This window comes from Pogona vitticeps, chromosome 2 (genome assembly GCF_051106095.1).
Source record: "Pogona vitticeps strain Pit_001003342236 chromosome 2, PviZW2.1, whole genome shotgun sequence".
NCBI lineage: Eukaryota > Metazoa > Chordata > Lepidosauria > Squamata > Agamidae > Pogona > Pogona vitticeps.
The window spans coordinates 24,210,685-24,237,693 of NC_135784.1; the positions used below are offsets into that span (position 1 = coordinate 24,210,685).

The 27,009-nt window shown below is 43.5% G+C and overlaps 1 protein-coding gene across 3 annotated transcripts; it reads left to right on the top strand.

Moving 5' to 3' along the window:
* The first annotated feature begins 764 nt into the window (after window positions 1-764).
* LOC110069823 (uncharacterized) lies at window positions 765-27,009 on the top strand. Of its 3 annotated transcripts, XM_078388551.1 has the most exons (7): window positions 844-3,070; window positions 4,761-4,972; window positions 6,376-6,479; window positions 7,806-7,932; window positions 9,412-11,045; window positions 15,255-15,269; window positions 24,467-27,009. In XM_078388551.1, exons 2-7 carry the CDS (start codon window positions 4,924-4,926, stop codon window positions 25,838-25,840), a joined length of 3,303 nt encoding a protein of 1,100 aa, XP_078244677.1. In that variant the 5' UTR covers window positions 844-3,070; window positions 4,761-4,923; the 3' UTR covers window positions 25,841-27,009. The 3 variants fall into 3 exon arrangements, with proteins under 3 accessions (XP_078244676.1, XP_078244675.1, XP_078244677.1); XM_078388549.1 differs by lacking the exons at window positions 15,255-15,269; window positions 24,467-27,009 and having other exon boundaries at window positions 770-3,070; window positions 4,847-4,972; window positions 9,412-12,134; XM_078388550.1 differs by lacking the exons at window positions 6,376-6,479; window positions 15,255-15,269; window positions 24,467-27,009 and having other exon boundaries at window positions 765-3,070; window positions 9,412-12,134.

Sequence of the window (27,009 nt, forward strand, 5' to 3'; positions counted from 1 at the left end):
AAAATTTGGTTTGGGCCGCACATACATTTGGTCTGGGCCGCTTGGGGGGGGCAGCCCTAGCTGTTGTCTGCAGCCCTGCTCCAAGTGCGCTTACCGGCAGCTGCGATCTCAGACAGCAGAGGCTGCCAGCTTCGACTCCGGCGGCTTTATGGGGCCGGGAGGGGGTCCACCTATTGATGGGGACGGCACAATGCAGTCACGCAGCCCCCGTGTCCCCTCCCCTCCCACTCCTTCCTTCCTTCCCTCTCTCCCACTCTACTGTTGTGACATGCCCTGGCCGCATTCTGCCCGCAAGCACCGGCAGTGTAACTTGAAACTTTGGAATTTCTTTAAAAATAAAAAATTGCACTGGGCCGCATTACAAGCTGAACTGGGCCGCATGCGGCCCTCGGGCCGCGGGTTGGACAAGCCTGGCCTAGACAATAGAATGTTGGGAATCTCAGTGGTTTAGTCCAGTGGTTCTTAACCTTGGGTTACTCAGGTGTTTTTGGACTGCAACTCCCAGAAGCCTTCACCACCAGCTGTGCTTGCTGGGGTTTTGGGGAGCTGCAGTCCAAAAACACCTGAGTAACCCAAGGTTAAGAACCACTGGTTTAGGCCTTAGCTGGAGAGCCAGAGGTTGGGAGTTCAATTGCCCGCTATGCCTTGTTCACATAATGATCCATAGGGTCTGCAGTTTTAAGATGATGATTACCATCCTCATTTCTGTCACCATTAGAAGTAGGCTGTAAACATTGCTGTTAAGTTTTGCCTTATTCCTTAATACTAATCTCTGTCATCTTTTTCCCCCAATATAAAAGTCCAAGATAAGAAAAAAAGCTGTTTGCAGATATTGCACGGCAGCCCATGAATGCGCTTGGGTCTCACAAATGAAAACTGTGATTACTGCTCCTGATTTGCAGGGAATGCCTACAAAAACGTTCTTTTAATCTATAGAAACCAATCTTCTCCTGGTCTTGGGACTGGGCAAAAATTTGACTTGCCATTGGAAAAAACAAACAAAGAAAACAACCAGGTAGTTTAAAGGGACCACCAAAGAGAAGAAGGTCTTGAAAACATTGTTTGTATTGTGTGCTCCAAGCAAGTTCATGGGCTCTGTAGGAAGACCCCTGGAGGCCTGCCCCACAGTGCAGGGCAAGGTGCTTAACCCGTGAATCCACTCCTGCGTTTAGCGTCCATCTTGTGAGCCAGCATTACACGTCCAGTTGGGACTGCCTGACTCCCAGCAGATCCAGGTGAAAAGAGCTTATCAGAAAGTACAGTCAAGGTGGTTAGAATTTGACCCCCCCAAAATCTGTAGGGTGTTCTTGTAGGGAAACTGGGCATCCCCTCCTAATGCCCACACTGGCATCATGGGGCAAAAATGGCTCCAGACGCTTGTGTGTCATCTGAGACCCTCTGAGTGAAGAGATGACATTACAGGTACTGTAAGTGCTTTTTCTGTGGGTTAGGCTGTGTGGAAGGGATGGTCACTCTCGAATCGGCCTCCTCAGCCACACTAGACGCTGTTCCAAGTCCTCCATACAGAGTACGTTGCCGTACTGAAGGATGCCTACTATTAGGCTGTGTGGCCCTCTTGTCACATGGTTTCTACTGGCTGTGAGATATTATTTGGGACTTTGCCAAGGATGCTGAGGGTAGGGAACCATAAACGAGCTGTGCAGCTAAGAGGGAGGCGCCGTGTGCCAGGATAAAAGCCCAAGCATGCCCATTATGAATGTTGGGGATTCTTGGCTACAGGAAGCAGGAAAAGGCAGCGACAGATGAGAGAAGAAAATACATGGAGGCTGACAGCTATGGGAAATGGGGGGGGGGGGTTGCCTGGGTCCAGCCTCCCTCCCTTCAAACATCCTTTCTCACCTGCAACCCTAAAGGGGGGGGAACTTGAGCTTGCCACCGTGTTACCAACTCCATCACATTCCTGGGGGAAACGGAAGGAGAGGATACATGGGAGCAAATGTTTGGAGCCCAGGCACAAAGGAAAGCAACAGGAGGGAGGGACATTTCTTATGTGGACTCGAGGTGTGTTTTTCTGCTCCTCTGCTGAAGTGTGCAGCGCATGAACGGGATTGGAGTGAGGCGCTGTGATGGAACCCATGCATGGCACTCTGTGTGTGTGTGTGTGTGTGTGTGTGTGTGTGTGTGTGTGTGTGTGTGTGTGTGTGTGTGTGTGTGTGTGTACACACACACACACACTCATGTACCGCCCCTCTCAAGACTGACGGTTGCGCTCTCTGCCCCACCGGCTACAATGGACCCCATCCCTTCACTCCGGGGAAATGCTGCAGAATCTTTGGTGATCAGATCTCTTTCCGATCAGCATTCTTATTTTCCCCCATTCCTCTTCCTACTGTATTAGATCATGCCCTAAATGTGGCTTCATTTGACCTTTATTTTTTTCCCTACTAAATCTAACCTTCAGCTTTCCTGATACGGTGGATTTACATGTTTCAAGGCGTTCTCCAAAAGGAAACAAAAGTCAGTGGAGGCTTCACGGAATGACTGGTAACACTTTTAAGTCTATTGTGAAAACTCAGAAAGACCACTATTTCTACACTCCCCTGATTCTACCAATACACCCCAGACTGGCAGCTCTTAAGTTGCCCTTTCCTCCACTTAAATACTGCTGATGCTGAAGCTTCCGCATCCCATAGAGAGGATTTGGGGCTTTTGCTTTCACCCTTCCTGCAATTCCCAGCCCGACGAAGACTTCTGCAGGACCCAGAAGCTTACCATCTTGTGGATCATTTAGTGGTCTGATCAACATTTCTTTTTTTTGCACAAAGTCTACATTTAATTTGTTGTTGTCGCCTTTTTGCTTCAAATAGCTCTGAATAATTAGCATTTGGGGCCACTTAAAAAGCGAAGGAAGAGATTGCTTCAGCTTGTCTTTTGCTTGCCAGGAGTCTGGCATGGCTTCAATCACATGATAGGAAGTTGAAAAACCCAATTTCCGCCCATTTAAAGGCACGTACTCCGCCCACGAGGAGAGGAGCGGTGCAGCACAAAAGGGGGACCTTTCTGAAATACCAAGAGGAAGGAAGCTGATCTCCGGGAATTGGAGACGGAGGTAAACGGATTTTCTGCGGTCCAGGAGGGAAGGCTTGAGCGTACAGGGAGATTTCAGTTTGTCACCTTGGGTTTTTGCAAATATACAGTTTGCATCTTGCTTTTTTTTTTCCTTATGGGTAATTTCTAGTGAAAAGAGGGTCTGCGATTGTTTATATGAAAAGCCTACAAGCTCTTCTTCTTGTTAATGTGCCATTAAATCGCCACCGACTTATGGCGATCTTAGGAAGGATTGATTTCCAAAATATCGCGAAGAGCCCTTTTCATCTCTTTCAAACCCAAAGCCGTGGCTTCCTTTATGCCGTCAGCTCTTATGTTTGATCTTCCTCTTTTCCTGCTGGCGTCAAGTTTTCCCAGCCTTATGGTCTTTTCCGGAGCATCTTGTCTTTTCATGATATGCCCACACGTGCAACACCTTCAGCTTTCTTACTTCCTGGGGAAGATGTTGTCAGCAGAGGCCAAAGCCGGCTGAGATGCCTGCCTGTGTTATCTGTCTGTGTTATAAGCAAATCGCACGCACACACAACTACACACTCTTATTCATCAAAAACTGCTATGTTTTCTTGGCCACCTGCAGAAAAGATGTGGGGGGGGGAGATAAATTCATTCTCAAAACATACAGCTCCACCGGCTGCTGATCCATTCCCAGCAGAGTTGAAAATGATGGTTCTAACCAATAAAGCCCTAAATGGTTTCAATCTAAGCTATGCCAAGGACCATATTTCCCTCTATGAGGCTGCCTGGATGTTATGATGATTGGGACAGGCCTTTTCACAGGTGTGTCTAATGGGGACCCAAGAGACGGCCTTCTCTGTGGCTGCTCCCAGACTTTGGAACTCCCTGCCACAAGAGGCTAGGCTGCTCCATCTTTGCTATCCTTTCCCAAAGTTTCTCTTCATGCCAGCTTTCCCTGAGTGAACGGCTGCAGGGTGGGGGTTTTTTAAAATGGATTGTTGTACCTTACTACAGTACTTTGAATGTATTGCTTATGTGTTTTTTTGGTTTTTATTCATCGTTCCTTTTATTATTGTGCACTCATTGTGACCAACTTAAATACTGTATTTTAATTGTTGTAAGCCACCTTGGGTCCTTTTTAAGAAGAAAAGGAAGTTAGAAAACATTTTAAATAAATAAAATGCACTTGGCACTACTGATCAAGTTGGGTTCAGAAAGAATGGACGGATCTCATGCTTTCCATTCTGAATCCTCTCCACCCTCACAAGTATTGCAGCAAAATGTAAAGGCCGCCTTGAGCGTCATGCATTGGAAAGGCAGGTTTTCAGGGCTTGAGCAATTGTCTCTTAGGCTGGTGAGGCAGCTGCCAAGGACTCAAGTCCTTAGGAAGTTTGAAGGTGTGCCTCATTTGTGGTGGACCTGCCCTTGTGCACACACACACACACACACACACACTCCTTGTCTGGTGCCTCAAATACAACCTTCCAGCTGCCTCCCTCCACATCTGGGCTTGGTTTCTTGCGTGCCTCGAAGAAATAGCTTCCTGCAAAGAAAGTTGAGATGAAGCCTTCTGAGTGATTCTTCTTACAGATCTAGTATCTCTTCTGTGCCAGCTGCTTTTTCTTTTTTTTTTGGAGTTGGAGGGGGGGAAAGTTTCCTGTTTTTCTGAGGCTGGATCTGTTCATGTTTTTTTTAAAGCCATGCTTTGCATACTGAATGGGTTTTTTTGACCACAGTGAGAGTCACGGGGCGGAAAGGCAGTCCTCAAGCTTGGTTTCTCAAAGTGGCGAACTCGCCGTGTCTCACTATCTCTTTCCTTCAGCTTTGGAGCGAGGCCTTGCAGAGCATCAGCCTCATTAGCCCTCCAATTCTGGAACGGTTATCCTGCAGCAGCACCAGATGGCTGATGGCTTGGGAAACGGAAATGGCCGCCTTGGAATTGCCTCAGGTAGGAGAATGGAGGCAGGGCTGGACAATCATGTTTCTTCTGTGAACTGGAACACCAGTGAGGACCCATACAAAAGTCATGGTGCCACTTACTTTCATCCTTCATTTAGAAAAACTTCCATGTAGAAATAAAATAAACTAAAATGAATAAACGTGCTCACATGAGCCACCTTGGGTCCCCTTACTGGGGTAGAGGAGACCTACAAGCTATACTGAATAAATAAGTAAATTCCATTTTACAGCAGCATCCCCCACTGTTAGGAAAGAAATCCCCTGTAACTAATGAAGTACCAATTTGTTTTCCAGAGTGTTACAGACCATGTTTCCATCCCACTGAATCAGACGTTGCGACCGGCCAAGATGTCTTGGCTCTGAGGTCAATGTCTTTCCTATCATTGGCTGCCAAAAGGATAGGAGCCAGAGTAACAGTCCCCACTTGAGATTTACTTTGGCAAAGGTGAAACACATCTTGTGCAAATTAGACCAAATTAATTTAGTCCCTCTCATTGAAAATGGCCAACATTTATATTTAGTTTTTAAGCAACTTGAAAACATAGTCTTCCAATAGTTTCTCGTAGTGCAACAGGACTGAGATTGTTCGGTAATACTTCAGGATTCTGGTATTGCTGCAGGTTAAACTGCACAAGTCTCTGTGCTGCAGGGTCTGAAGACCAAGCAGTTGTAAGATCGAATCCATGCGACGGAGTGAGCTCCCGTCACTTTGTCCCAGCTCCTTGCCAGCCTAGCAGTTTGAAAGCATGCAAATGTGAGTAGATAAATAGGAACCACCTCGGTGGGAAGGTAGAACGACGTTCCATGTCTGGTCGCGCTGGCCACGTGACAACGGAAACTGTCTTCGGACAAACGCTGGCTCTACGGCTTGGAAACGTGGATGAGCGTTGCCCCCTAGATTCGGACACAACTGGACTAAATGTCAAAGGGAACGTTTACCTTTACCTTACTTTAGGATTCAAACTCAAGAGAAAAAAAAATACTAGGTTAGTCTCCTGCTTGATTGATAGAATAGATACTGAGATCTGCCAAGGAGGAACAGTCTCTACAGACCAACATCCCATAATAAGGATGCCATGCTCTTTTTCCCCTTTGAGGAGGACAGTGTGGTCTCTGTCTCTATCTAGTAGTGATGCCCCCTACAAAAGCCGTAGTGCCTAGCCCCCTCCTCTAATATGCTGTCTACTGAATGTTTTGTACTGCAACTCCAGTCAGTTTTTCAGTCCCCCCCGAAACAATAACAATAGAGTATTTTCTGTCTTAAACAATGCAAAGATTGTTTTTATTTTCCTCATAAAGTATTTCCCTCTACGCTGTAGAGTGCCTGTGGTAGAGCAGAGGTACCACCCTGACCGCCCCCCCCCTTTTTCCTTGCTTTTCTCCCCTTTCCAGGGAACACCGTGTGGTCTCTGCCTCCATCCTCAAGGAAGACAGGGAAAGGACAGAAATGCTCTGCGGTGGAAGCCACTCAGATACGAGACTCTCTGGAGACACCGGTAGGTTCGTGATAGGAAAACAATCCCTCAAACTGAAGAGCCTTAATATCCATCTGAATTTTTGTGCCTGCAAAATGCCTTCATCTGGATCCCGCCTTGGGAGAGAAGAGACTGTCCATCAAAATTCTCCCTGCCACCAGAAGAAGTTGGGGAGGGGACTCCAGGAATAATGTCCTTTATGATATTGATGGCCTTTTGTGCATCAGCCATTGGTGACCTCAGAATGGGGCATCAGGTCAAAACGTATGCCAAAGGTCTGCCTCCTTTGATACTAGGTAAAGGTAAAGGTTCCCCTTGACATTTAGTCCAGTCGTGTCTGACTCTAGGGCGCGGTGCTCACCTCCGTTTCCAAGCCGTAGAGCCAGTGTTTGTCTGTAGATAGTTTCTGTACTCACATGGCCAGCGCTACTAGACACGGAATGCCATTACCTTCTCACCGAGGTGGTACCTATTTATCTACTCGCATTTACATGTTTTCGAACTGCTAGGTTGGCAGGAGCTAGGATAAGCGACGGGAGGTCACTCTGATGCATGGATTCGACCTTACAACCGCTGGTCTTTCGACCTTGCAGCACAGAGGCTTCTGCAGTTTAACCCACAGCGCCACCACGTCCCTCCTTTGACACTACCTGTGAATAATTTTTAAAAAATGGAATTTATGAGGTGCAGAGGTATTGCCCTAAAAATGAAAAGTTCCTTCAAAATGTGCCAGAGAGGTTGCTGAGAAAAGTGAAAGTACAGTTGGAAAAGTGTCCTGTGAAGAAAGTTGGTATTACAAAAGAAAAACGCCTCACTCATTGATAAGAAAACAAGTCAGAAGTAGCTCGTTTAGTTTTATACAGTACCAGTTTTCATGAAAAAGGGTAAACAACAGAAAGATGATGTGTGAGGAAAAAAATGAAGTGCATTTTAAAAAGCCACTTGTTTTGTGTTTTACTTAAAATATTAATGAACAAAGGGATACCACAAAATAAATGTGAAAACCCCGGTTAGGCAAATGAGAAGAGCAATATATTGTACAATACAATGTACTATTGTATACTATACTAAATATAGTATTTAGTATAGCACATCTCCACACTCACACCTGTCATTTTGTAATAGGTTTATATCGCTTCACATTGCATATTCAGTTCCTTATCGTCACCTGCAAGTGGGGAACTCACCTATCCAACCCTGGTTGTTGGTTAAAATATAACATTATTGTTTATAAAATGTTTTTGCAGTAGGTTTTTTGTATTTTGAATCACCACAGGTGCATATGTATTTTTCCTGCATGTGGCATTAGTTTTTCTAAATGTGGGCTTGTTTTTTTTTTCATTGTAGGAACCTGTGGACTTTGAGGATGTGGCCATATATTTCACAGCAGAGGAGTGGGACCTGCTGGATCCAAGCCAAAGATCTCTGTACAGCGAGGTTATGATGGAAAATTCTGAGAATGTGTCCTCTCTTGGTAAGGAATTTTATTCTGTCTGGATATGTTGTCTTTCCTGCTTTGATCGTCTGACTGGTTTTAAAAAGATGACTGTTTAAAGCCCCCCCCCCAAAAATAAACACAACACAATACTCCTGCATGTTAGCTTCCTATAATTTACCCTCCTTTTTATCCCAGGACGGAAAGAATTTTTCCTTTTAGTCTTTCTCAACCAGTTTCAGTGTCCTTGTCAGAAATAGCACCATAAACTGTTTGGCAAGTTAGCTGTGTATAAAGTACTTCTTATCCCAGGAAGGAAGCATCTTTTCTTTTTTCACCACTGTTTTTAAAATATACTTGCGGGATTCCTACCAGTGATATCAGGGCTGACTCAATATATTTTGCTGCCTGAGGCCTTGCTGTGGTCTTTCCAAGTGAATCATCTTGATTCTAAGGCCTGAATCCTGGTGGGGAAACACAGAGTAGAAGGGCTGTTGCATCAGTGATTTATTATCTCCATCCAGCTCTCTTTTGCATTTCCACTGGTTGCAAAATAATAAGAGTGCGATGCAACCCATCACTTGCCAACAGTTCCTCTCCCAGGCAGCATAGTCCAAGGTCCTAGAATCCATTCCCCTCACATCAGCACCACTTTGGAAGCTGGTCATTCACTCAGAGCATTTTCCTTTCCCTTTCTATTCCTCTTCTGAGTACTGGTAGGATGGACAAGAAGACCACCTGGGCCCCTAAGTCCTTCAGTTTCCTCCCTATAGCTTCAAAGTCTGATACAATTTATTTGTAGTTCCTTTTGGCTGCGTCATCTGTTTCAATGTGAATGAGAAGAAAGAGATATTCATCCATGGGTTTTATGAGAAATGGCAAACCTATAATTCTAATCTCAATGCAACTGCAACTTTAAATCTGCCCCCAGTGTGAATACAGTGGTGACTCGCTTAACGATTACCTTGCTAAATGACAAATCTGCTTGACGGTGAGGTTTTTGCGATTGCAAAACGATGTTTCAGTGGCCAAAAATCACTTTACAACGATTGGTTTCCTGCTTTGGGAACCGATTCTTCGCATTATGACGATCTGAAAACAGCTGATTGTCGGGTTTCAAAATGGCTCCCCGCTGTTTCTAGGAGGCATTTTTTGCTTTACAGGCGCCGGAAAATGGCCGTACTATGGAGGATCTTCGCTGGACAATTAGGTATTTAGCCCATTGGAATGCATTGAACCGGTTTTCAATGCATTTCAATGGGTTTTTTATTTTCGGTTGATGAGGATTTTGTTCTACAGCGATTTTGCTGGAATGGATTATCGTCAAGCGAGGCACCACTGTATAGAAGGTTCAGTTTTCTTAATTCACTCTTCAAGTATTTTTGCTTTAATTGAAGCTTGGGGAGGGGCCAAGCACCTATGAAGACAGAAAAGTTGTATCTTTTCTTTTCACCTGATGTTTATTTTATTTCAAAATCTGTATAGTATATAGTTCCCTTTCTTCTCTCTCGTACATAGGAACCAGCTTCATCTCTGGCGGCTCTTCCTTCCCATCATGTATATGTGCCAAGTGTGGACAGTATATCAATAAATGGGATCTTGCCAGACACCAAGAAACCCATGCAGAAGAGAATTCATCTCACAAATGCAATGTATGTGGGAAAGAGTTTGCAGAAAAGATGGAGTTCATGCTTCACATTAGATATGAAGAGTTTGGAAATTGTTTGGCTGGTAACACAAACCTTTTGAACCACGAAAGTGTCTATATAGGAGAGAAACCCTTTAAATGTAAGGAGTGTGGGAAATCCTTCGCTTGGAATTCACACCTTGTGAAGCATTACAAAGTCCATGCAGAAAAATTATTCAAATGCCAGAAGTGTGGGAAACGTTTTGCTTCCAGTACACAGCTTTCAAACCACCAGAGCATCCACACAGGGGAGAAACCCTTCAAATGCCAGGAATGTGGGAAATGTTATGCTCAGAAGTACTCATTTTTGACACACCAGAAAGTCCATACAGGAGAGAAACCCTTCAAATGCCAAGAATGTGGGAAATGTTATGCTGAGAAATACTTACTTGTGACACACCAGAGAGTCCACACTGGGGAGAAACCATACAAATGTCAAGAGTGTGGGAAAAGCTTTGCCAGGAGTTCACTGCTTTTTATTCATCAGAGAGTCCATACAGGAGAGAAACCATACAAATGCGAGGAGTGTGGGAAATGCTTTACTTTCAGTTCACAATTTCTGAGCCACCAGAGCTTGCACACAGGGGAGAAACCACACAAATGTGAGGAGTGTGGGAAATGTTTTGCTCAGAAATACTTACTTGTGACACACCAGAGAGTTCACACAGGAGAGAAACCATTTCAGTGCAAAGAATGTGGTAAATGTTTTGCTCAGAGTTCACCACTTTTTGTGCATCAGAGAGTTCATACTGGAGAAAAACCATACAAATGCAAGGAGTGTGGGAAATGTTTCGCTTTCAGTTCACAGTTTCAGAGCCACCAGAGCGTGCACACAGGGGAGAAACCCTACAAATGCCAAGAGTGTGGAAAATGTTTTTCTTTGAAATCCACCCTTGTGAAACATGAGATCATCCACACAGAAGAAAAGCGATTCAAATGCCAGGAATGTGGGAAATGTTTTGCTCAGAAAACCAGTTTTGTGACACACCAGAGAGTCCACACAGGGGAGAAACCATTCCAGTGCCAGGAGTGTGGGAAATTCTATACTTCCACATCCTCCCTTGTGAACCACCAGAGAGTCCACACAGGATTAAAACCATACAAATGCCAAGAGTGCGGGAAATGTTTTTCTCAGAAATACTCCCTCGCGGCGCACCAGAGAGTCCATACAGGGGAGAAACCATACAAATGCCAAGAGTGTGGAAAATGCTTTGCTCAGAGTTCACAACTTTTTGGGCATCAGAGAATCCACACAGGAGAGAAGCCGTACAAATGCCAGGATTGTGGGAAATGCTTTGTTTCCAAGGCTGAGCTTATGAAACATCAAAGAATTCACACAGGAGAAAAACCATATAAATGCCAGGATTGTGGGAAACGGTTTGCTGAGTCTTCAGGCCTTTTATACCATCATAGAATCCACACAGGAGAGAAACCATACCAGTGCCAGGAATGTGGAAAACGCTTTGTTCTCAGTACACTTCTGTTAAAACATTACACAGTTCATCATTAGAGGAACCATATAAATATCATGATCATAGGAAATGCGTTTTTTAAAAGTTTCCTTTTCATTGATATTACAAGCTTTTTAAAAATGTAGATAGGTAAATATCTAAAGTTTTAAGATAACATGAATAGGCTGTAACAAACAATAACTTGCCAAGAACTTTATGAGCATTCTCAAAATTATTCTAGTAAGCTATTCCTTACAGTAACATAGGAATAATGAACTTTCTAGCCTAGATATCTTCTTGTCTCTCACCATTAGAAAGCAGACTGGAAGCATTGTTCTTTTATGTTAAACTCCCTAAATCAGAGTAATGGAAACAAGACTAGGCCATCAAGAAAAAGTACAGACAGGTAGTGAAGAATTGGAGGGATGACATTAAAAGGAGGCAAAAGCTGAGAGTGGTCAAAATGACTAGATAGGCAGGGTAAATTAAATAAATGAATGAATGAATGAATGAATGAATGAATGAATGAATGAATGAATGACCTAAAGTCAGCAGCAACAACAAAACATTCTTCAGGTACATGTGTAGAAAAAGAAAAAACAATTGTCTCAGCTACTCAGTTGTGATGGGAAAGTGATAACAGATGACAAAGAAAAGGCAGAAGGATTCAATTCCTACTTCAGCTCATTCTTTTCCCAAAACACATTCCAGACAAATGTGAAATACAAAGGGAGGAGAGCAAATTGCAGCTTGAAACACAAATGGTGAAGGAATACTTTATTACTTTGAATGAGTTCAGATCCCCAGAGCCAGATGAACTGCAGCGAAAAATATTGAAGAGACTGGCTGAAGAGATCTCAGAACTGCAATCTATTATTTTCTTGAAATCATGGAGGGTGGGTGAAGTGCCAGATGATTGGAGGAGGGGTAACATTGTTCCTATCATCAGAAAAAGGCAAAAAGAAAGAACTTGGGAACTACAGACCAGTCAGCCTGACATCCATCCCAGGGAATATTCTGGAGCAGATTATAAAGCAATCACTATGTAAGCACTTTGAAAACAATGCAGTTGGTTTTGTTAAGAATAAATCCTGCCAGACTGATCTTATCTAATTTTTTTTTAAATCGGGTAGCCTCCCTTGTAGATAGTGGGAATGCTGTAGCTGTAATATATCTTGACTTCAGTAAAGCTTTTGACAAGGTGCCCATGAAATTTTGATTAGCAAGCTAAGTATGGGTTGGGTAACACAAATAGATTGGATATAGAGTTGGTTACTGAAACATAATCAGAGAATGCATATTTAACAGGAATAAGTGTGAAGTTTTACATATAAGGGGGGGGACTCTACACGCACAGCTGCAAGTTGGGGGAAACTTGGCTGAGTAATACTGTGGGGTGAGAAGGATTTTAAGATTGTTGTGGAACATAAGCTGAATATGAACCAACACTGTGATGTGGCTGAAAAAAAAGGCAAATGCTATTTTAGCCTTCATTAGCAGTCGCCTCCAAACCCTGTGAAGGGCACATTCCCCTCTATTTGGCACTGGTTAGGCCTCATCTTGTGTATTGTGTCCACTTCTAGACTCTGCATTTTAAAAAGGAGGCCGGCAAACAAACAAGTTCAGAGGAGGCCAACAAATATGATCAGGGGACTTTTGTGAGGGGAAATAGGATACAACTTCTCAAATACTTGAAAGATAGTCGTACAAAGAAGGAGCAGAATCCGCTTTTGATCCTCCCAGAGTGCAGGGCATGTAATAATGGGCTCAAGTTACAGGAATCCAGATTTCTCTGGGGTGTTTTTGTGAGTATGGGAACTGTAGGAAGGGGGGGAGGACCGGGTCTATCACTTTTTCATGGATCAAAGGGGGCAGAAACCTCTAGCCATACTTACAAAGTAGTTGCACTATGCTATGACCATATTAACTGTAAAATATTCCCAATCATCATCATCATTATTATGCGATAAGGTAGGATCTCCATTGTTCTTGTGCTACCTGCTTCCTTTTCCTAGACTGTAGCTATGGCAACATTGGCCTCATAGTTTAACAAAGTCACATCAGGCGAAATCCAAAGAAAACATGTGGTGCCTTAAAGCCTTAACTATCATATTTGAATGTAAACTTTTGTGGACACATCCACATTGTCAGACATAAATGGAAAGAAACTGAATAAAATGTAGAAGCTAGCAGAGGAATCGTGTGTGTTAATGTAAAAATGCTCTATTTTCCCTACGTTAACAAATATGATTCTTCTGCTAATTTCTTTCACCCATTGTTTCCCCTCTTGAGGTCTGACTGTATCTTCAAAGCCTCCACCTCCTTCTCCCTTTCTCCCCATCCTCATCTCTACTCAGATTTGGTATCTGTTTTCTGTCTTCTTGAGTAAATTTTACAACAAGACCCAAAAACAAACAGACCTAATTACTGCATGCAGCCAATGAACATTTAGAATGAGAAATTGATATTTCATCTACACTGACAAAGTGGACTTGTCCACAAAAATTTTTACATTGAAATATAGTATTTAAGGGGCCAAAAGTTTTTTTTCTCTTTTTGTTTTGTTTCATTTCTTTGGATTTCACCTGATGGCTTGCACAGACTGACACAACTTGTTGTTTAGTTGTTAAGTTATGTCCGACTCTTTGTGACCCCATGGACCAGAGCACGACAAGCCCTTCTGTCTTCCACTGCCTCCCAGAGTTGGGTCAAATTCATTTTGGTGGCTTCGGTGACACTGTCCAACCATCTTGTCCTCTGTCGTCCCCTTCTCCTCTTCCCTGAACACTTTCCCAACATGAGGGACTTTTCCAGGGAGTTTTTTCTTCTCATGAGATGGCCAAAGTAATGGAGCCTCAGCTTCAGGATCTGTCCTTCCAGTGAGTACTGAGGGTTGATTTCCTTTAGAATGGATACGTTTGATCTCCTTACAGTCCAGGGGACTCTCAAGAGTCTCCCCCAGCACCACAATTCAGAAGCATCAATTCTTTGGCGGTCAGCCTTCTTTATAGTCCAGCTCTCAATTCCATACATCACGACTGGAAAAACCATCGCTTTGACTATGCGGACTTTTGTCGGCAAGGTGATGTCTCTGCTTTTGAAGATGCTGTCTAGATTTGTCATTGCTTTGCTCCCAAGAAGCAGGTGTCTTTTGTGGCTGCTGTCACCATCTGCAGTGATGAGGTTGTAACACAATTACCTCTTCTAAAAACCATGTCCCCTTCTCCTGTTCACAGCAGGAGCTGGGGTTCAGGATTCAGAAGTATCCGTGCTTCAGACACACTATGGATAGAACAGTTCTGTAGGATTAATTCCCTGTCTGAGGATGCCTGGAGGACGATGCTCTTTGGATCTAAGCAACTGCTACAAGGTGTTTTGTTGCAAATAGAAGTTCTGAGAAAGGATAGAAACTGGGAAAACAAGAGGGCCTGGAGAATAACACTACCCTTATAGGATCATAGTTAGAAATTCACATCTTGCATTATAAACAATGTTTTTTTTAAACTTCCTTATATTTCAGCAAAAAAGAAGTATGGGTGACACAGCTCAGTGTCTAGTTTATCACTTTTATCAGTTCTCAACGAGATGCAGAAACCCATTTTTATGATTTTGATTAATTCTAATTATTAAACATACCTACCTACATTTATTGAGAGTTTGAGGCCTGCTGCTAAGTACAGTATGGTGCTGCAGGGGTTGTAAGAAGGCAGAATCATGTTTGGTGATCCAACTTCCGTTTGAGAAAGCAGGAAGGTTCAATGATGAAAAAAAGGCCATTCGGTTTAAGGTTTTGAGTTGCGACTGTATCACAATAGCTCGTGTGTGTTTTTATTTTTATTTTTGTGTCTCCCTTATGTGTAGAATATGGGGAGGGGGAAGGAAGGCAAATGTGAAGCTAAAGCTGTGTCCCAAGATCAGAAAAGAGACAGTGCAATGTCAAAAATTGGCTTGCCAACAATTTATTTATTTATTTATTTATCTTCTATGCCGCCCATTCTACCCAAAGGTCTCTGGGCGGCTTACAACAATTAAAATTCAATTAAAATACAATAAAAGATAAAATGATTAAAATACTGTATAATTAAAATTGCTATCAGAACCCACAGTTGATGTTATTTCAATTAAAAGCCTTTTTGCACAAGCTCTTTTAGTCTGTTCTTGTCCATTTGATTGAAGTAGCTCTGACGCCCAGAATAATTACCATTTTGGGGGGGCACTCCAAGAGAGGAAACACGCAGATAAGGTCGGCTTGTGATGTGCTTGCCAGGAGTCTGGCATAGCTTCGGTCACATGACAGGAAGTGGAAAACCCAAGTTCCGCTGATTTAAAGGCACGTCAACCACCCACGAGGAGCGGTGCAGCACAAAAGGGGATCCTTCCAAAATACCAAGAGAAACAAAGCTGATCTCCGGGATTTGGAGGCGGAGGTAAAAATGGGTGGGGGGGGGGTTGAGATGGATTCCTGGGTCCAGGAGGGGAGGGGAGATGGCTTGACCCTTGCAGACAGGTTTCAGTTTCTCGCCCTGGGTTTTTGCAACGGTATACTTTGCGGGTTGTTTTCATTCTCTGTCTCTCTCCCCCCCCCCCTCCAAATTCAAGAGCCATTTCTAGTGCAAAAAAGAGAAAAGGGCTGATGTAGTCTGGAAGATCGTACAGATGCAAGAGTAGGTAGTCCCTCTTACTGGGCCACTAAAAATAAAGCAAATAGCAAGCTTTTGTGGATGAAATACTCTTACCCAGGCTTCAGGCACAACCCCATCATAGATCGTGTATATTTGCCAGAAACGGAACGTCAATTTCTGGAGAATATCTCTATATACTCTCCAGAAACTGACGGCAAATATGGCCAGTTCTTTTTGTGAAGCTGGCCTATTACTGTCTCTGTAGCAAAGTTTAGAATTTTGACCACTGGCTCTCGAGACCAAAAGGGTTTCTTGTTGTCAGTGTGCTGCTAAATCGCCTCCTATTTATGGCGACCTGAGGTTATCTGTGTCATAATGAACTGCCCTTCTCATCTTTTGCAAACTCAAGGCGATGGCTTCGTTTATGGAATGGATCTATCTCATATTTGATCTTCATCTTTTCCTGCCATGTCAGGTTTTCCCAGCCTTATCGCTCGCCTTTTCCTAGAGAATCTTCTCTTTCCTAATATGCCCGACATGCAACAGCCTCAGCTTTCTTATTTCCTTATCAAGAGGTTGATAGCAGAGATGAAAGGCTGAGATAAGCGTATATCTCATAAGCAAATTGCCCCTCTCTGTTAAAAAAACTACTAGTGGGGGGAAGACAAGGTCATCCCTAAAAATGCTCTTGGCACAGCTGACAAAACAAAGTTGAGTTCAGAAGGCATGGACTGATTTCATGCTTTCCCTTGGATGCTCACCATCACCTACCACCCCAGTATCCCAGCAAATTTAAAGGCTGCCTTGAAGGTCATGTGTTAGAAAAGCAGACTTTCAAGGCCTGAATAACGGTTTCCTGGACTCGTGAGATGGCATTGGGGTGGTGGATGTTCCCCCCAGAGAGCCCTTTTGTGAATTAAACCCCACAGCAAAGAGAGTTTAAACCGCTAGCTTGGCAATTGCAAGGCAAGTGGATCCTTAGAAATTTTTAAGATGTGCTTCCCTCGGGCTTTGTTCACCAGCTAGAACATTTGACGTTTCCACGTGTTGGGGTTATGTCTCTTTATTTAAGAAATATCCAGTGTGGGGTGTTAGATAGGAAATAGGGACGTGACACAGCTTTGTGGATCTGGCACCTCAGATACATCCTCACAGCTGCATACCTCCATATCTGGGCTTCCTTTCCCGCATGCTAGAAGGAATGGCTTCGGAAGAAGAAGGTGGCGATGAAGCCTCCTGAGTGGCTCTTCTGACAGATCTGGCTGCCTCTTTTTGGGAGAGGAAGCCCCTGGCATTCTGCCATTCTGAGGATGGATGGGTTCATATATGTTTTTAACGGGATGCTTGACACGGGGTGGAAAGGCATGCTTTCTCTAAGTGACAGGTTCCCCCTTCCTCTCTTTTTCCTCCAGTTCAGAAAGGATTATAGAGCGGCAACCACCGCTCTCCTCCCTGGATGGCCCATGGCTTGGAAAATGGACATGGCTGCCTCGGAATTGACTCAGGTACGAAGATGGAGGTAGGGTTGGGCAAAGATTTTTTTCTATGAGGTGCAACAGGGGTGATCTCCCTTAGAAAAGTCACAGTGGTTAGCCGATTTCAATCCCTTTATTTAGATAAAGTTGGGATAGGAAAAAAAGAAATAAAAACAAGTAAATGCAACCAGTAAATTAACGTACTCACATGACTCACCTTGTGTCCCTTCACTGGGACAGGCATCCTACAAACGACAATTACAGTGGGACCTTGCTTAACGATGTTAATTGGTTCCCAAAAAAACATCGCTATGGGAAAACATCGCTAAGCGAAACACCATTTCCCATAGGAATGCATTGAAAACCGGTTAATCTGTTCCAATGGGAACGGATTACCGTCCTTAAGCGAAAATAGCCATTGGAAACATCGCTAAGTGAAACAATGTATCCCCCATTGGAATGCATTGAAGCCTATTCAATGCATTCCAATGGTTTTGCGATGTCCGTTTTTGCAATTTTAAGTGTGTCTTAAAAGGTTCAAAAACGGTTTTAAATGCTTGGGATCGTTAGTGCACCTTCTAAAACCTTTGCAAACTTAATTTGGCTTTGTTCTGAGTCCTCGTTAATTTTTGGTGAATTCCCCCCGCCCCCATTGGAAAGCACTGAACTGTCAGTTTGACAGCTGTCAAACCTGCAGTTCAATGCTTTCCAATGGGGGAGAAAAAAATTCACCAAAAATTAACGAAGACTCAGAACAAAGCCAGATTAAGTTTGCAAAGGTTTTAGAAGGTGCACTAATGATCCCAAGCATTTAAAACCATTTTGAACCTTTTAAGACACTTTTAAAATAGCGAAAACAGAACATCGCTAAGTGAAACAGGGACTGTCATCGCTAAGTGAGGTAAGGTCCTGAACATCGCTATGTGAATTTTCCCCATAGGGAACATCGCTAAACGGAGCACAAAATCACTCCAAAAACCTCATCGCTAAGCGAATACATCGCTAAATGAGGCAATCGCTAAGCGAGGAACCACTGTAATTACTTAATTAATTTTCTGTGGAAGCCCCTCCTCCACCACCACTCATGGGAAAGAAAGCCCTTGTAACAAAGGATCCATTTTCCAGAATGTTAAGGAATACATTTCCCTCGCACTGAATCGGAGGATGTCTCTACTCCACCTTATTATCTTGGCCGCTGACCAGCTGCGCCCTCCTCAGACAAAGGCCAACAGCTCTCCCATTGTTTGTTCCCAGAATCTGTCTTGAGGAAAGAGCCTGAGTAACTGTCCCCCACCTAAGGATCTCAGTAGGCAAAGACCAAACAAAAATCTCACCCAAATTAGTTTTATCCTGCTCATTCAAACCACCAAATATTCTTATATCCTCTTCGGAGACAACTGGAAAACTTGGTCTTCTAATAGTTTCTCGTACTGCCACAGGACTGAGACTGTTCAGTAATTCTTCAGCAGCCAAGCCCCCAAAAAAGAAGCTCTGGCTTGGTCTCTCGTTTGACTGATAAATTATAAAGAGAGAGAAACATCTCCATGTGGGGCAGCTCTATAGACCAACGCCCCATAATAGAGATCCCTTGCTTTTCCCCTTTTTCAGAGGAAAACATCCGGCAGTGATGCCCCCTACAAAAGGCATGGTGCTTAACCCCTCCTTCTCTCACCTGCTGTCAGCTGTCATTATGGGCCCTCAAACTAACTACAACTTAAGGTGACCCAATGGATCAGTGATCTCCAAAATGGCCTGTCCTGAATAGCCCTGCTCAGCACCTGCACACTCAAACCCGTGGCTTCCTTTAGAGAGTCCGCCTGTCTCATATTTGTTCTTCCTCCTTTCCCACCATTACTGCCTTTTTGAGAGCATCCTGCCTTCTCATGATTTGCCCAGAGTAGGACAGCCTGAGCTTCAACATTTTTGCCTTCAGAGATAGTTCAGGCTTGATTTCATCTCAGACCCAATTGTTCATCTTTCTGATACAGTAGAGTATCTGCAAAGCTCTCCTCCAGCACCACATTTCAGATAAATCAGATTTTCCCCGTAACTGCCCAGATTTCACACCCATACAACCAAGAATGTGAGTGAGCTTGGTCTCCGTCTCCAAAGACATATCCTTCCACCTGAGGATCTTTTCTATTTCTTACACTGCTGCCCATCCTAGTCGTAGTCTGCTTCTGATTTCTTGCCTGCATTTCCCCTTAGAATTGAGGAGGTATACAAAATCTTTAATTATTTCAGTTTTTTCATTGTCCATGTTACAGTTGTGTAGTTCTTCTGCAGTCATGTCCTTTTGCTGTTGCAAGTTCACATGCAGTCCTGCCTTGCCTTTTTCTTCTTTCACTTCCTGTAACAGTTGTTTCAAATCATGGCTGCTTTCTGCCAGCAAGATCTGCATGTCCCACGTATCTTAAATTGTTGATTGTTCTTCTGCCAGCTTTCACTCCTTCATCTGAAACTATTCTACCTTTCCATATGATATGTTCTACGTACCAATTGAACAAAGCTGCTATCTCCTGAATGTACTGCAAATCCTGCCAGATTTTTGCAATATAAAGATTATTTCTTTTCCTTCTCACTATGTTGTCAACTTTATGCTGGGGATCGTCTGTGGTAGAGAAGAGGTGCTTTCTTGACTTCTCCCCTTTTTCCCTTGCTCTTTTCTATACTTTCCAGAGGATACAGTGTGGTTTATGTTTCTGTCTAGAAGGAAGATGGGAAAGGAACAGAAATGCTCTACAATGGAAGTGACTCAGGAGATTTCCAGGAGCTACTGATAGGTTTGTGGTAGGAAAAGAAACCACCACATTGAAGAGCCTTTAAGTCCATCTGAATTTCCGTGCATGCAAAAACACCTTCATCTAGTTCCTCAGAAGGTGTTCGTAGCTCCAAAAAAGGGAAAAAAAGAAAAAGGCACCTTTGGGTTTCAGCCCTGGGAAAGAAGAGATGGTCCTTCAAAATACTCCCTGCAGCAGAAGATGTTGGGGAGGGAACTCCATGAAATATGAAGTCCTTAGTGCAGGGTTCATATTCTTGACCCTTTGTGATTCGGCTATTGGTGCCCTCAAAATGTGTTGTCATATTGAAACCTACGGCAAAGTTCTGTGTTGTTATATATTACACAGCAGTGTCACCCACAACAGTGTGATGGAACACAACTCCACATTCCAAACATACATTTTGTAATTGTTATATATCTGTAGTAGATTTTTAGTACTGTATTTTGAGTCACTACAGGTACATACATATTTTCCCTCCATATAGCACTAGTCTTTCTGAATTTTTTTTTAAATTGCAGGATTCTGTGGGCTTTGAGGATGTGGCCATATATTTCACGAAAGAGGAGTGGGACCTACTGGATCCAAAACAAAGATCTCTGTACAGGGAGGTTATGACAGAAAATTATGAGAATGTGTCCTCTCTTGGTAAGGAACGTGCTTCTCTCTGAATCTGTGGTTCTTCTTGCTTGGCTTGCCTGCCTGATGACAAAAGATGACTTTTTAAAGGCCCAGATATCCAATGTTATTCTCTTATTTGACTACATATTAGTGTTCTATAAATTATTATTCTTTATCCTAGGAAGGAAGCAGCTTTCCCCCCTGCAACTGTTTTGTTAAACACCTGTGGTAATTCCCACCAATGCCTTTAGTGCTAATTCAATCCATTTTGCTGCCTGAGGCCTCGCTCCAGAGTTTCCAGGCGATCCATCTGGATTCTAAAGCCAGAATCCTATTGGAGAATGACGGAAAAATGCACTATTTTGCGCAACCAGTAATACAGACAAATTACATGGAAGTCACACGACCAGTCATGTGAAGGACAAGCTGCCAGAAAGGCAGAAAACTTACACATAATTTTTTGCAACAGGATTTGGGCCTAGGTGAATTGGGAGGCAGAGAATGCATATGCTCAGTAATGTGGGAAAATGTTTTGCATAAACTGGGAATGGAGGCGGGAAGGCATAACATTAGGATAACAGACCTCCAAACAAACCAGCTTTTCCCCAGGCAAATTTTCCATAGGGAATGGAGGGAAAAAAGACTTCCAAGATTTTCTGTTTTAGAACAACTGAAATTCCGTGTGCCAAAGTTTTACTCGCTCAGAACACTAGAAGCTGCATAGAGTGTAGCGAAGACAATCTACAGAATGAGAATATATAGACGGATCAGACTCTGTTGGTGTTTACATAAGGTTTCCACCACATGCAGTGAATGTTCATTGCTAATTGATGATCTGGCCTCCCAGGCAGTTGGACAATCAAGTTGCATCCCAGTACAGAGTGGTCGAAATGACCAGATGGGCGGGGTATAAATAAAATAAAATAAATAAATAAATAAATACTTCATGGATTAATCACTATTAGCTGCATTAATGTATACAAAAATAGCACTCAATTCCAAGATATGTTTCTCCAACAAATGGCGCTGCCGTCTTCAAGAGGGGAACAAATGAAGGGTCATGACCCCCTTTCTTTTCTGTTTATCATAAATATTATTTGTGATAATTCTTCAGTTTTTTCTTCATTGGCAGAAACCAAGATGCTCATGCTTAGGTGGAATAGGGTGGAAGAGTTTACCTCCTTCTCTGTAATACAATGCATATCTACAATTCTGCTAGTACAGTACTAAAGCTTTTCCATTGCTATATTCCATAATTATGTCAGATAGTTCAATTTGATATGCTTACTTGTGAATGAAGACTTTTATATCGCCCGACACTGTGGCCAGGACGCTTGATCGCTGTCGTGCCACCACCTCCTCTTTGGACCCCTGCCCGGCCTGGCTAATCAAGGCAGCCAGGCCCTCAACAACGGAATGGGCTACTGTAATAATTAATGGGTCTTTCCTTGAGGGTAGATTTCCCTCTGCCCTCAAGGAAACACTCATTAGGCCCATAAGAAAGAAACCCAGTTTGGCGGCGGACGAAATTGGCAACTATAGGCCCGTCGCCAATGTTTCTTTCTTAAGCAAGGTAGTCGAGAGGGTGGTGGCCGATCAGCTCCAGGCGTTCCTGGATGAAACAGATGCCCTGGATCCATTCCAGTCGGGCTTCAGGCCGCGCCATGGGACAGAAACGGCATTGGTCGCCCTGTGTGATGACTTATTGAGGGAGGCCGACAGGGGCAAAGTGTCTCTGTTGGTACTCCTCGATATCTCAGCGGCCTTTGATACCATTGACCATGGTATCCTCCTGGGGAGGCTCGCCGAGTTGGGGATAGGTGGCCGGGCCTTTGCTTGGCTCCGTTCCTTCTTGGAGGACCGTCCCCAGAGAGTACAGCTTGGGGAGAATGTTTCGGCCCCGTGGTGCCTTAATTGTGGGGTCCCACAGGGGTCGATCATCTCCCCAATGCTGTTTAATATCTACATGAGGCCGCTGGGAGGGGTCATCAGGAGGTGTGGAGCGCAGTGCCATCAATATGCGGATGACACACAGCTCTACATCTCCTTTTTTCCAACTGCAGGAGATGCCGTTCTGTCCCTTCAGCGTTGCCTGGAGGCTGTACAGGAATGGATGCAGGAGAACGGGCTGAGGCTGAACCCGGACAAGACAGAGGTACTGAGGGTGGGTGCCCCCACACCTGGGGACATGGGAAACTCCCTCATTTTTTGGGGGGTGACCCTGCCCGCCAGGGATGGGGTCCGTAGCTTGGGTGTCCATCTTGACCCGGCGCTCACCATGGAGACCCAGGTGGCGTCCGTGGTCCGTTCCGCTTTTTTCCATCTCAGGCGGATAGCCCAGCTGCGGCCCTACCTTGATGTGGGGTCTCTCACCACTCTGGTGCATGCGCTTGTAGTCTCGAGATTAGACCACTGTAATGCGCTCTACGTGGGGCTACCTTTGAGATTGCTGCGGAAACTACAGGTGGTGCAGAATGCGGCGGCCAGACTACTCAGTGGGCTGAGAAGATACCAACATATCTCCCCCACTCTGGCCGCATTGCATTGGCTGCCAATCCGATTCCGCATTGATTTCAAAGTGTTAACGCTTACTTACAAAGCCCTAAACGGTTTAGGACCTCGATACTTGGCGGAACGCCTTCTCCCATCTAGATCTACCCGTGTCACTCGCGCGAGCCAGGAGATAAGGCTGAGGAGCCTAACGCCGAGAGAGGCCCGAAAGGAAAAGACCAGAATCCGGGCCTTCTCAGCGGTGGCTCCTCGCCTTTGGAACAACTTGCCCCCTGAGATTCGCGCGGCTCCCTCGCTGGGCATTTTTAAGAAACAACTAAAAACATTGATGTATAGGCGGGCCTTCCCAACAGAAAACCCTTGACGATCTTTTTTCTTATTCTGTTCTTTATTATTATTATTTTTTATTTAAGTTTCTGCTGTAAAGTTTTAAAATTACATTGTTGTTTTTACTGTAAGCCGCCTAGAGTGGTCTAATATGATCAGATAGGCGGGATAGAAATAAAATAAATAAAATAAATAAATATAAATAATTATATTGTTTCATCAAGAACATTGAGTTCAGGTTGGCTATCAAAATAAGTCCTACATATATTTTAATTTTTACCCCAATTTCAAGTGAGTGTATGCTTTTTGTAAACAAAAAATGGTGAAAAATGTCTTTGCTTACCTTCAAAAGTTCCAGAACATCTCTGGCTGGGAGGAAATTTGAAAAATGTATGATAAAGGATTCTCCACTCTTTATTCCTCATAGAAGCCAAATCCTATAATACTTATGGTACTCTAAGGGCATATCAGGATAGTTTTATAAACCCAACCCACATGAATGCAATCCTGTAATTCTAATCTCAGGAGAACTGCAAATTCAGAGTCTGCCCCCAATGTTAATCTAGAAGTCTTATTTTCTTAAGACACTGAGAAAGAAAGAAACTTCTTGAGCCATTTCTTTAACTCTAAGCTTAAACTGCCAGGCAGCCATGCAGAAAGAAAAAGTGACACATTCTTTCTACTTTTATGGGATTTATTTTATCTCGTATTCACTATAACTGCTTAGTTCTTTTCTTCTCCTCCTCTCTCATACATAGGGTTCAGCGTCATCTGTGATGGTTCTTATGTCGAAGCAGATACCTGGAGGGAAACATACATATATCCTGACCATGGGATGTCTTATATCCAAAAATTGGACACTGTCAGGCATCAGGAAACACATGGACAACAAACACCATCTTTAATATACAATGTATGGAGGAAAGAATTTGACCAAAACATGGAGCTAATGCTTCACAAGATGGTTGAGATTGGATATGAAGAAACTCAAAAATGTTTAGCTGGTAATTCATATCTTGTGAGCCACCAAAGTGTCTGCATCAGAGAGAAACCATATAAATGTATGGAATGTGGGAAAACCTTTGCTTGGAATTCACACCTTGTGAACCACCATAGAGTCCACACAGGAGAGAAACTATTCAAATGTTTGAAATGTGGAAAACGTTTTGCTTCCAGTTCACAGCTTTTGAGCCACCAGAGGATCCACACAGGGGAGAAACCCTTCAAATGCCAGGAATGTGGGAAAAGTTATGCTTGGAAATCTGTCCTTGTTGGACACCAAAAAGTCCACACTGGAGAGAAACCATACAAATGCAAAGAGTGTTGGAAATGTTTCCCTCTGAAATCCACCCTTCTGAAACATGAAAGAGTCCACACAGGAGAAAAACCATACAAATGCGAGGAGTGTGGGAAGTGCTTTGCTCAGAGTTCGGCACTTTTTGTGCATCAGAGAATCCACACAGGAGAAAAACCATACAAATGTGATGAGTGTGGGATATGTTTTGCTTTCAGTTCACAATTTCTGACCCACCAAAGCTTGCACACAGGGGAGAAACCCTATACGTGTCAAGACTGTGGAAAATGTTTTCCTTTGAAATCGAGCCTTGTGAGACATAAAGACATCCACACTGAAGAGAAGCGATTCAAATGTCAAGAATGTGGGAAATGCTTTGCTCAGAAACCCTCCTTTGTAAGACACCAGAGAGTTCACACAGGAGAGAAACCATATGAATGCCAGAAGTGCGGAAAACGTTTTGCTTTCGATTCACAGTTTGAGAGCCACCAGAGCGTGCACACGGGGGAGAAACCCTACAAATGCCAACAGTGTGGAAAATGTTTTCCTCTGAAATCCACCCTTTTGAAACATGAAATTATCCACACAGAAGAGAAGCGATTCAAATGCCAGGAATGTGGGAAATGTTTTGCTCAGAAAACCTGCTTTGTGACACACCAGAGAGTCCACACAGGAGAGAAACCATTCCACTGCCAGGAGTGTGGGAAATGTTATACTTCCAGATCCTCCCTTGTGAACCACCAGAGAGTCCACACAGGAGAGAAACCGTACAAGTGCCAGGAGTGTGGGAAATGCTTTGCTCAGAAAACCTCCCTTGTGACCCACCAGAGAGTCCACACAGGAGAGAAACCATACAAATGCCAAGAGTGTGGGAAATGCTTTGCTCGGAGTTCGCCGCTTTTCGTGCATCAGAGAATCCACACAGGAGAGAAACCATACCAATGTCAGGAATGTGGGAAATGCTTTGTTTGCAAGGCACAACTTACGAAACATCACAGAATTCACGCAGGAGAAAAACCATACAAATGCCGGGATTGTGGGAAACAGTTTGCTGAGTCTTCCGGCCTTATGTACCATCGAAGTATCCACACGGGAGAGAGACCATATGAGTGCCAGGAATGTGGAAAACGTTTTGTTCTCAGTACGCTCCTGCTGAAACATTACACAGTCCACCATTAGAGGAACCATATAAATGTCATGATGTTTGTGAAATGATTCAACAGTTTCCTTTTCAGTTTTAAGAATGAAGATAGGTATGTCTCAAGTTTAAACATAAGAGTGTGAAGATGTAACAAAGAAAAATTGGTCAAGAGCTTTATGAGCATTCCCAAAATTATTCTAGAATACTGGTTCTTACAGTTATATAAGAATAGTGACTCGGTCATTACACTCTGGCACCATTAGAAAGAATTAAGCTTTATACATTACTGTTAAGGTCTGCATTATTCCTTAATGCTAGTCTCAGGCAGTCTATGGATGTGGTTGGGTCTGACAAACAAAAGCCGATAATTGCCCCTACCTTCTACATGGTGCTTACAGATATTTTAAATACAGTGGTGTCCCACATAACGAGCGATTCGTTTAATGACGAATCCGCATAGCGATGTGTTTTTTGCAATTGTAAAAGCGATGTTTTAAATGGTAAAACATTGCTTTGCAATGATCGGTAAGTGTTCCACTTACCGATTTTCGCATTGCGATGTTTTTTCTAACAGCTGATCGGCGGTTCCAAAATGGCCACCGGGTAAATAAAATGGCCGCCTGCTGTGTTTTCGCGCCCTTTCCTCGCTTATCGGGCAGTGAAAATTGCGGCCGCATGGAGGATCTTCGCATAACGGTGAGTTTTTTGCCCATAGGAACGCATTAAACGTGTTTTAATGCGTTACTATGGGTTTTTTTGCCCTGCATAGTGACCAATCCGTATAGTGACGATTTTTCCGGAACGTATTATCATCGCTATGCGGGGCACCACTGTATCCTGGTCTCTGAACTGGACAACAAACAAGTAGTTTAAAGAGGCCACCAGATAAAATAAGGTCCTGGAAAACAAAGTTCGTATTAGGTGCTCCAAGCAGGTAATGGGGGCTGTAAGAAGAGCTTCTATCATTATTATGTTTTTTTGGTAGAAATGTTTCGGGTTTGTTCTCCTGCTTCTGCTCATGCACCTTCGGGGCAGCAGTAACCCCTGTTTTGTAGATAATCCCAATCACTTCCTTCCTTTTGTGTACTATGTAGATTTACATTCAGAATCCATATGGTCCTTTTTTCAGTCGATGTATACATTGCTTGATAATGTTGATCTTTTACAACACTGTTAATAAAGTTCAACAGAGGATTTGACCATTTCA